At 36.3% G+C, this 9,940-nt stretch overlaps 3 protein-coding genes across 11 annotated transcripts in view; 2 read left to right on the top strand and 1 right to left on the bottom strand.

Annotated features, from left to right (window-relative positions):
* Positions 1–2,996, top strand: part of LOC104744445 (non-specific phospholipase C4) — a 3,932-nt gene extending 936 nt beyond the window's left edge. Inside the window, exons 1-5 of one of the 2 annotated variants that reach the window (XM_010465500.2) lie at positions 744–1,260; positions 1,352–1,549; positions 1,677–2,086; positions 2,170–2,340; positions 2,452–2,996. In XM_010465500.2, the coding sequence (XP_010463802.1) occupies positions 818–1,260; positions 1,352–1,549; positions 1,677–2,086; positions 2,170–2,340; positions 2,452–2,837 (1,608 nt within the window). In that variant the 5' untranslated portion in view covers positions 744–817 and the 3' untranslated portion in view covers positions 2,838–2,996. Of the gene's footprint in view, positions 1–743; positions 1,261–1,351; positions 1,550–1,676; positions 2,087–2,169; positions 2,341–2,451 lie in introns of those variants that run through there. The other variant, XM_010465501.2, reaches the window with a different exon arrangement.
* On the top strand, positions 3,773–6,447 carry LOC104744444 (non-specific phospholipase C3-like). The gene is made up of 5 exons (XM_010465499.1): positions 3,773–4,137; positions 4,275–4,666; positions 5,092–5,501; positions 5,715–5,885; positions 5,981–6,447. The coding sequence occupies exons 1-5, from the start codon at positions 3,886–3,888 to the stop codon at positions 6,325–6,327; spliced, it is 1,572 nt and encodes a 523-aa protein (XP_010463801.1). The 5' UTR covers positions 3,773–3,885; the 3' UTR covers positions 6,328–6,447.
* LOC104744443 (uncharacterized metal-dependent hydrolase YabD-like) lies at positions 6,493–9,916 on the bottom strand. Of its 8 annotated transcripts, XM_019236465.1 has the most exons (10): positions 9,572–9,915; positions 9,288–9,361; positions 9,116–9,173; positions 8,045–9,027; positions 7,893–7,966; positions 7,718–7,799; positions 7,392–7,543; positions 7,127–7,280; positions 6,925–7,038; positions 6,493–6,834 (listed from the first exon to the last, which is right to left on the bottom strand). In XM_019236465.1, the coding sequence occupies exons 4-10, from the start codon at positions 8,165–8,167 to the stop codon at positions 6,715–6,717; spliced, it is 819 nt and encodes a 272-aa protein (XP_019092010.1). In that variant the 5' UTR covers positions 8,168–9,027; positions 9,116–9,173; positions 9,288–9,361; positions 9,572–9,915; the 3' UTR covers positions 6,493–6,714. The 8 variants fall into 8 exon arrangements, with proteins under 8 accessions (XP_019092010.1, XP_019092009.1, XP_010463800.1 ...); XM_019236464.1 differs by having other exon boundaries at positions 8,045–9,361; positions 9,572–9,725; positions 9,818–9,916; XM_010465498.2 differs by having other exon boundaries at positions 8,045–8,251; positions 8,596–9,361.

Raw genomic sequence — 9,940 nt, 5'->3', positions numbered from 1 at the left:
ATTTATATTCCACCTAGATCCAAAGATCATACGATCGAATTCATCTTCTATTTTTTGCCTTTTATGACCACGAATTACAGTATTGATTTTATGAAAAGGCATCTCTTGGAGGAATATGCACTATTAATACTAATTTAAATCAAAACAATATGTATTGTCTTTATTTAATTTATCGTTTATTCGCATATTCTCGTTTATATTCTTTGCCGTAACGTGTGTTCTTATTTTTCTTGACAATTTTCTTCTCGTTCATATATCTATGTTTATAAGTTACAAGTAACTCAAGTCTCATAGTAATATAATATATAGTATAATTTAGCTGCGAGGAAAATGACACTTCAAACACATAATTTAAACAACTAACATAGTAACACTACCATAAAATTCTATGAAATAAAAAAAAACATATAGTAATTTAAACTAAATAGATGGAATCAGAAAGTGAGAGAATAATGAATTTGTTGACACAAACCAATTTTAACACAATAATTAAAATAAATGTTGTCGTAAAGATATCAACCTTGCCACAAATTATTATTTTCCAATTCCAGCTTATGGGTGCTGGTAGTTGTTGTATCAATTACTATTTTACCAAAACTGGTAATAATTTTATTTCCCTCTCCAACTTTTATTTGGAATAGTTGACTGGTTATACCAATTCAGTGGATAATATATAACTTATGACGTGCGTAGGTGATTTGTTGTTTACGTCTACACACTAGTTCTTCAAATCTCTAATGATCACTATATATTTATAAACCCCACGAGTTCTTTCTACTCAAAACGTTTTAACACTCGCAAAAGAAAATTAAACAGAATGGTCGAGAGGACGGAAAGCTCAGGATCGTATCCGATCAAAACCGTGGTCGTTTTGGTTCAAGAGAATCGTTCTTTCGACCATACCCTCGGCTGGTTTAAAGAATTAAACCGGGAAATCGACGGCGTCACGAAATCTGATCCCAAATCCAACCCGGTTTCGTCCTCCGACCCAAACTCTCTTGGAGTCGTCTTCGGAGACCAGTCTCAGTACGTTGACCCGGATCCAGGTCACTCCATTCAGGATATCTACGAACAAGTGTTTGGTAAGCCATGGGATTCAGGTAAACCGAATCCAAACCCGGGTCCAGCTACCATGTCCGGTTTTGCTCAAAACGCCGAGAGAAATAAGAAAGGGATGTCTTCCGCGGTTATGAACGGGTTCAAGCCAGACGCTTTGCCGGTTTACAAGGAATTGGTTCAAAATTTCGCCATATGTGATAGGTAAACCGGTTTGGTTCATCTGATCTTGAATTAATTTAACTTTACTTCTTCCGGTTTAAAGCAAAATTTGGTGGTTTTTTGTGTTCGGCAGGTGGTTTGCATCGGTTCCAGCATCAACGCAGCCAAACCGATTGTACGTACACTCAGCAACATCACATGGAGCAACAAGCAACGACAAGAAATTGCTAATCGAAGGGTTTCCACAGAAGACGATATTTGAGTCGTTGGATGAAGCTGGTTTAAGCTTCGGCATATACCACCAATTCCCTCCTTCTACTCTCTTCTATAGGTTTTTTTATTCTCTACCAAGTTACGACTAATTAAAACATTAAGATAGTCGTATAAACAAAGTAAGTAGTGAAAAAGAAAATCTTATCCAAAAAAAATGTAAGCTATTAATATTTTGTTTGTTTCAGGAACTTGAGAAAACTGAAGTATTTGACACGTTTCCACCAATACGGAATACAATTCAAGAAAGATTGTAAAGAAGGAAAACTACCAAACTACGTCGTAGTGGAACAACGTTGGTTTGATCTATTGTCAACTCCAGCCAACGACGATCATCCATCTCACGACGTCTCCAAAGGTCAAAAACTTGTGAAAGAGGTCTACGAGGCATTGAGGTCGAGTCCTCAATGGAACGAGATTTTATTCATTATAACGTATGACGAGCATGGTGGATTTTACGACCATGTACCTACTCCCATCGACGGAGTTCCTAATCCTGATGGTATCTTAGGACCACCACCTTATAATTTTGAGTTTAACCGGCTCGGAGTTAGGGTTCCGACATTCTTCATCTCTCCTTGGATTGAGCCTGGGACAGGTACGTAATTTATTAGCGGTAGACATTAATTTAATTTAGTTATCTTATATTCTAATCAACTCCTAATGTCTTAAAATGTGTAGTCATTCATGGACCAAATGGGCCGTACCCAAGGTCACAATATGAGCATTCATCAATTCCCGCAACGGTAAAGAAGATTTTTAAACTCAAAGATTTCTTGACAAAGAGAGATTCATGGGCAGGCACTTTTGAATCTGTTATTACTAGAGATTCACCAAGACTAGATTGCCCTGGTAAATTACTGCTTCTTTTATTTTTTAATCTAACCATAGGCCCATATATCATCATTATTTATGGTTGTTTTGAATACAAACTTCAATCTTTCTTTTTTTTTCTTAAAATAGAAACATTATCAACTCCGGTTAAGCTAAGAGCGACGGTGGCAAAAGAAAATGCACAACTAAGCGAATTTCAAGAAGAGCTTGTAATAATGGCTGCGGGATTAAAAGGAGACTACAAAAACGAAGAATTGATCCACAAGCTATGCAAAGAAACTTGCGTTGCTGACGCTTCCAAATACGTTACGAACGCGTTTGATAAGTTTATGGAAGAGTCTAGGAAGGCAAGAGAAAGAGGATGTGATGAGAACGACATCGTTTATTGCAATGATGATGATGATGATCATGTTGTGACACCAACACATTCAGAAGCACCAAATGCTGCTCCTAAACCGAAAACTCAAAGGTCTTTTTTCAGTAAGTTGTTCTCTTGCTTTGTTCGCCATGATTGAAAAAGTGTAAAACAAAATAAAAATGAATTAGAATTACTTGTAATAAAATTGTATGTGTTTGGACTTTGGTTAAGACTTATGTAAGAGCGCTTTCATGTCTCGTGTATATTTTTCTTTCGTTGTATAGCAAAGTTAAGAACTTACACAATTATTTGCATATTTCATCTTCTTTCATAAATCTTTAGATTAGATGAGATCTACTTTAATTATTCGAATGGAGTAGATTATATCAAAAGACTAATTAAAGACTAAAGTAACTAAAGGCAAAACCATATTAGCCACTGGGTCCAAATTATAATTGTAATTGAATGATTAAAAAGATACTAACTTTTGATATATTAACTAACATATGGTATGCATATGTGACATTATGTCATAATAGCACATATTATGAATTTGTATTTAACTAATATTCCATCTAAACGAAACATTAGTAGTACACAGTAATCAACGAATGGTTAATTTTCCTCTCCAAGAAAAAATCTTATCGTTTGCAAAATTTGTTCTGTATCTAATAAAACGACTCATACGGAGACGTGCTACAGACTATATAGTTTTAGCAATAATAATTTGGTCAACACCTAATTCCATCTACTCCATTGTCATTTTGAAAGATAGAGACTAATTATATATAATGCAATACGTATCGCCCATATATAACCTTAATTAAATTTTCATTTAACAATGGTAAAAAGAGTTATAAGAATCACATGCATTATATAAACTGTCATTTTAAATAACGTTTTTTTTTTCCTATGCACTAAAAATAAAAGATGAGTTCTTTTGCCACCTCACCGAACGTGAGAGGAAACAAATCCAAAAAATTACCGTTTATGAGTTTCAAAGATATCTTATAATTAAATGTAAAACTATACTACCATTTTATTTATATAAGGGGATTTACTAATCATAAAGAATATTAAGGCTACCATTTATTAACACGAGACACAGCTAATTAATTAAGAGAGACAGAGAGAGAGAGAGGTCAGAGAACACAACTAAAGAAGTCAGATTTTTTTTTTTTTTTTTTTTTGTCATTAACGAAAATATGGTGGCGGAGACGAGCTCTGGTGGTGGCTCATCATCTTCTCCGATCAAAACCGTTGTCGTTTTGGTCCAGGAGAACAGGTCCTTCGACAACATGTTAGGTTGGTTCAAGGAGCTTAACCCAGAAATCGATGGAGTATCCGAATCCGAACCAAGATCCAACCCAATCTCCACATCCGACCCTAACTCTGCTCAAGTCTTCTTCGGCAAAGAATCTCAGAACATTGATCCTGATCCCGGTCACTCTTTTCAGGTACACCTCCGGTTCAGTCATTAACCGGTCTGATGAACATATAAATTCCTTATGGTTATTTTGGATTTTTCGGTTCGATACAACTGAACCGGGCAATTGAAATGGTTTAGTCAACGTATCTTATAAAAAATGTTCAGGCGATATACGAACAAGTGTTTGGGAAACCGTTCAGCCACGAGAGTCCGTACCCGGATCCGAAAATGAACGGGTTCGTACAAAACGCGGAGGCGATCACAAAAGGCATGTCGGAGAAAGTAGTGATGCAAGGGTTCCCGCCGGAGAGACTTCCGGTATTCAAAGAACTAGTTCAAGAATTCGCCGTGTGTGACCGGTGGTTCTCGTCGTTGCCTTCGTCCACGCAGCCTAACCGACTCTACGTACATTCGGCGACTTCAAACGGTGCGTTTAGTAATGACACTAACGCACTTGTACGTGGGTTTCCTCAGAAGACAGTGTTCGAGTCACTTGAAGAGAGTGGTTTCACGTTTGGGATTTATTACCAATCTTTTCCTAATTGCCTCTTTTACAGGTAATAATATTTTACTTCTTCTTTTTATTTTACTTTGAAAAGAGTTACGAATTTACACGATTGTAGAAATAATCAAATATTATTATCATATAATATAAATCAAATAACGTTAGTAATGACACCTGGATTGCAATATATCTACTTCATTGCTTAGTGTTATATATATTATTAAATTTCGAAAAATACTATGAAAGTTGCTAATCTAAATTTTATAACAAAAACATATGAGATTCAATTTTTGAAAAGAAGAATCATTATTGGGGTTTGCATGTGTCCAGCTGTGTAGAGTGTAGACTGAACAAGTTGTCCAATTAATACTTTTTGATACTCATTAAAATGATAAGTTACGCCATTATGGTTCATGTAAATGTAATAATTTAATTAATCAAATTAATAATATTTAAAATTTGAATACTATGAATTAGGAACATGAGGAAATTGAAGTACGTGGATAATTTCCATCAATACCACTTGAGTTTCAAGAGACATTGCAAAGCAGGGAAGCTTCCAAACTATGTGGTCATCGAACCAAGATACTTCAAGATTATGTCGGCTCCAGCCAATGATGATCACCCCAAAAACGACGTCGCTGATGGCCAAAACCTAGTCAAAGAGATCTACGAAGCCTTAAGAGCTAGTCCTCAGTGGAACGAGATTCTCTTTGTTGTTGTTTATGATGAACATGGAGGTTATTATGACCATGTCCCTACGCCAGTCATTGGTGTCCCAAACCCTGATGGTCTTGTTAGACCCGAGCCTTACAATTTTAAGTTTGATCGACTTGGTGTGAGGGTTCCTGCATTGCTGATTTCACCTTGGATCGAACCTGGAACCGGTATGTATATTCTCTCAAATTAATGGAACCAATTTGTATATTAGGTTCAAAACGGGGTATTGATTAGATTAGTGTACATTGCTCTTAGGGTTAGGGGTGCGTAATTTAGTAGAGTAAGGGCTGATTAAAATTGTTGTTGTATATAAATAAAGGTTTATATATAATTTGCTCAACTGTTATATAAAACTTATTGTTCGTAACATGATTTTGTAGTGTTGCACGAGCCAAACGGACCAGAGCCAACGTCGCAGTTTGAGCACTCATCAATCCCGGCAACACTGAAAAAAATATTCAACCTCAAGAGCTTTCTTACAAAGCGTGACGAATGGGCAGGAACACTCGATGCTGTCATCAACCGGACCAGCCCAAGGACAGACTGCCCCGGTATAACTATTGGTTATATCAAGTCGGTTATGTTTCCATAGTAGATGCAAATTAGGTTTGCTATTATAATTCTTTTCATCTTCCGATTCTTTCAGTTACATTACCAGAACTTCCACGGCCAAGAGACATAGACATTGGAACACAAGAAGAAGATGAAGATCTCACTGATTTTCAAATTGAGTTGATTCAAGCAGCCGCTGTACTAAAAGGAGATCATGTAAAAGACATTTACCCGTTGAAGCTCGCGGAGAACATGAAGGTTTTGGATGCAGCAAAGTACGTAGAAGAAGCTTTCACTAGATTCAATGGTGAGTCCAAAAAAGCTAAAGAGGGAGGTCGTGATGGACATGAGATCCTTGATCTTTCTAAAGGATCTACTCGTCACTCGAATCCAAAATCTTTCATTCAGAAGCTCTTCTCTTGTTTGATTTGTGATAATTAAACTTGAGTTAAAAAGTTTTATATTCGATCATTTGAGACTTGGTAATTTTTCTCGGATTTTATATGAAGAGCGTTTGTACTTTGATATTTTAGTTTGTTTCCAAATTTTCCTTTTTTTTTATGTTTTCTTAAACCAGTATATATCCTTTTTTACACAAGACAATAATAAGAGAGAAAGATCACAGCTTCTAGTACAAGTAACAGAAACAACAGACGATTTTGTAGAGAATTAGTTTTTTTCCAAACACATCAACTAATTATAATAATAACACACACAAGAGCAGAATTAGCAGAATTAACAGAAACAGAAGATGATATAGTAATGTTGTTCTTTTGTCTCTTTGATCAGGGATGATGTTACATTTCTGTAGAGAGCTAGACAACATTTTTACTGGTCTGCAAGCAGCTTAGAACCTGGATAAGAGAACAACCTCACAGTGTTTACATAACTTAACTCCGCGAGCTCTTCTTTCTTCATGTTTGACAGGTTCGCAACATAATCTAGTACCTGTTCATCGCCGAAAAACATCATCAGACGAGTAATGTGTAATCTAATCAGCAGAAACAAGACAAAAAGTCAAGTGACAATATAACATACAGCAAGAATGTTTGCAGGCTCATTGAGAGTTGGTTTTGGATCCGAAGCACTATCATCTGATTTTGGTAACCCGTCAGGTGAATCCGTCTCCAATAAGAACCTATCCGAAGGAATCTACACCAGACCCGGTCAAAACATTAAAAAAAAATCAATACTTTCGTTATCCAGAAGTTGTCTTTGTTACAGAGGGAAAAAAACAAACCGATTTCAGAGTCTCCTTTGCAATTTTCTCATCAATGTAAGTGAACCAGCCAGAAAAGGAGAAGTATGCACCAAGCTCTGCGAGTTGAGGAACAACTTCAGCTGAACCATTGAATGAATGAAGAATCACACCAGCAGGAAAAGGTCCCACGGATCTGCATGTATATATTTCGAGAAACTTAATGCGACATATGGAAAAAAGAACATTATAGGCTTTCCCCTTCAAAATCTTTGTAAATGCAACATGTAGATATGTATATACATACCTCATTATCTCTAAGAGATCATCGAATGCATCGATGCAATGAACTGCTACAGGTCTGTTCAGCTCTTTTGCAAGTTCAAGCTGCGGGCGAAACACGACTAGCTGGTCTGAGTAATCAATTCCTGCTGCTAAGGGACCTTTGTCTAACCCAATCTGCAAAAAGACATAAATTTTATGGAGATATTAATATGATGAGATCTCAGCCAAAATCCAAAATCATACATTAAAACATATCATTTTGCGGTTTATACTTAATCTTGGACCAACAAAGTAAACATTTAAGAATTTAGGAAAATAATAGATGAATCAAGAGATAAAGAGACTAACTTCTCCAACAGCAGCAGTAGGAGTGGTCTCAAATAACTTCTTCAATGTGTTAAACCAATGAGGGCTTCTATCAGCAATAAACCTGCAAACCAAAAACATAGCAAAGATCAGGAACAATCTTTGATCTGAACCTTTTTGCATCAACTCGAATTCATCTGCATATAAAAATTCATACCAAGGATGAATTCCAAAGCAAGGAACAACAGAAGGATACGTCTCTCCCATCTCTTTCACCAAGTCCCAATCTTTCTGTCTCCATAAACAAAACCCGTTAAAATATGTATACATGTGAGTAATAGTACTGACTATAAAAAATTGGGAACATACCTCGGAGGTCCCATTGACTGCGAAATTGGTAACACCAACAGCTAAAGCTGCAGATATGAGCTGGGAGGCTTTATCGATGACCCTCTTGTCCTGGAGGTGACAATGAGCATCAAACAACTTCATTTTCACCGTGATGTTCTTGGTTCTAATAGATCCCTGTGACTTCTTTCTTCTCTTTTGAGGTTCTTAAATAATCTGGAGAGACATCTATATATAATAGATGGTTCATGTACTGTGTTTATTATAGCTTAACCCAAAAGATATGGTTTCATCATATGATTAACACAAAAGAGTTGACTTTGGAGATAGTTTGAGGTTTCACAGACGCTACAAAACTGTGATCTGGATTTTACTTGAACTTGAAGACTGAAATGACTAACCTTTGTGTTTGATAGATTAATTACAGTAAACAAATACTTTCCGTATTAACCTAACTTGTGTAAGACTAGAGTAAGGAACAAAAATAAGACTTAAATAAGATTTATCTCTATCTGTGATATTATCAAGAACAAAACAAAGACAGCTCATATGTTTTGTTTAAACGCACATACAGAGACAGGCATGTCTTGAAAGATGGGTTTCCTCTGTGGGTATTGACTTTGTTGGTTTCAAGACCACCTGAAGATTAAAATAAAGAAGATGAAATGTAGATTGGATAATGTAATTATTACCTGTCCGAAGACACAGTCAAGGAAGGCATAAACATCTTCTTCTGGCTGATTGATGCTGTCATTTTCTTCAATTACTTAGAGGAGCACGATTGAAGTAACAAATTCTTGGCATTGAAGTTTCGACCATATAAAGAAGATTCAAGAGCTTTAGTCACACTTATGTGAGCTTTTCAAACGTCTAAAGGAGGCGTTGTTATCATCTGATAAACGCCATGAACCACATTATGAAGCTCCTCCCAGATAGATTTATACACCATCCTCTGCCATATCGCTGAGGATATGCCCTTGAACGCCGCTGATACCACGTTAATGCTGCAACAAAACAATGAGACATCAAACCAGAGAGTCATAACTGTTACAAACTTTGATCCATTTATCTGCAGCTTGTTCAAATCAAGACCAGAGTAAAGAAGATGAGCTCTAAAGTTGCTAGGTGCTTCGTGAAAAATGTGGTCCATCTTCATCTCAGAAACAGAACAATCCAACACACAGATGAGATCTCACAACTTCGATTTGTATAAACTTTTTGGAATATGATTTAACAGAAGAACAAAGAGTTAAGCAAAAGTTACCACCAAACACATCGTCCCCCTTCACCAGACATATCCTTGACAATGACCGACTCTGCGTCCATTAATTTTTTGATCTGCGCAATGAAAACCTCATGAACAAACATTTCTTCAAGCTTAAACACAAGCAACTAATGTGATCTTAGTTGGCTCATTTGGCAACTCAATGTCAACATTAAGAAAACGTGGCAGCATCATCAATCTAAAGCTCTAATGCCAAAAAAGAAAAAAAGAAGATCATGAGTTATGATTCGTAACAATGTGGAAAAAAAAAAAAAAAATCTCACCTTTTTCTCCATGGATTACATAAGGGGCAGATCAATAGACACAGAATCATTTACTTAAGAAGCTCTAGTACTGAAAAGACGATGTTTAATCCCGGAAACCCCAAACACTTCATTCACAGCAAATCGCAGAAACGAGCTAAAACAATTCGAATCGCTAATGAGACAAGAAGCAAAGAAGAAGTAAGAGGGTCTAATCTGAGAACGGAACAGGAGATGAAGGCTTTGTGATCTAGTCGAGAAGAGTACAATGTACGGACGAGAAGCAGCCATTAAGTTCTTCCCCCATTGCTGACTGGACTGACTCTGAGACTCAAAGAAGAGATGAACTTTTTTTTTTTTTTTTTTTTTTTTTTTTTTTTTTTTTTTTTT

The sequence above is a fragment of the Camelina sativa genome, chromosome 15 (assembly GCF_000633955.1).
Source record: "Camelina sativa cultivar DH55 chromosome 15, Cs, whole genome shotgun sequence".
In the NCBI taxonomy this organism is placed as follows: domain Eukaryota; kingdom Viridiplantae; phylum Streptophyta; class Magnoliopsida; order Brassicales; family Brassicaceae; genus Camelina; species Camelina sativa.
The sequence above is the reverse complement of the archived record's forward strand: the minus strand, read 5'-3'. Positions and strand labels throughout refer to the sequence as shown.

What these genes read in the sequence shown, in the direction of transcription:
- LOC104744444 (XM_010465499.1), top strand. Translation starts at nt 3,886, where the DNA reads ATGGTGGCGGAGACGAGCTCTGGTGGTGGCTCATCATCTTCTCCGATC. An exon ending in ATCCCGGTCACTCTTTTCAG is followed by an intron (nt 4,138 to 4,274) that starts GTACACCTCCGG and finishes AAAAATGTTCAG; the next exon opens with GCGATATACGAACAAGTGTT. An exon ending in CCTAATTGCCTCTTTTACAG is followed by an intron (nt 4,667 to 5,091) that starts GTAATAATATTT and finishes ACTATGAATTAG; the next exon opens with GAACATGAGGAAATTGAAGT.
- LOC104744443 (XM_019236464.1), bottom strand. Translation starts at nt 8,167, where the DNA reads ATGAAGTTGTTTGATGCTCATTGTCACCTCCAGGACAAGAGGGTCATC. An exon ending in CTACTGCTGCTGTTGGAGAA is followed by an intron (nt 7,544 to 7,717) that starts GTTAGTCTCTTT and finishes GTCTTTTTGCAG; the next exon opens with ATTGGGTTAGACAAAGGTCC. An exon ending in AGCCTGCAAACATTCTTGCT is followed by an intron (nt 6,835 to 6,924) that starts GTATGTTATATT and finishes GGCGATGAACAG; the next exon opens with GTACTAGATTATGTTGCGAA.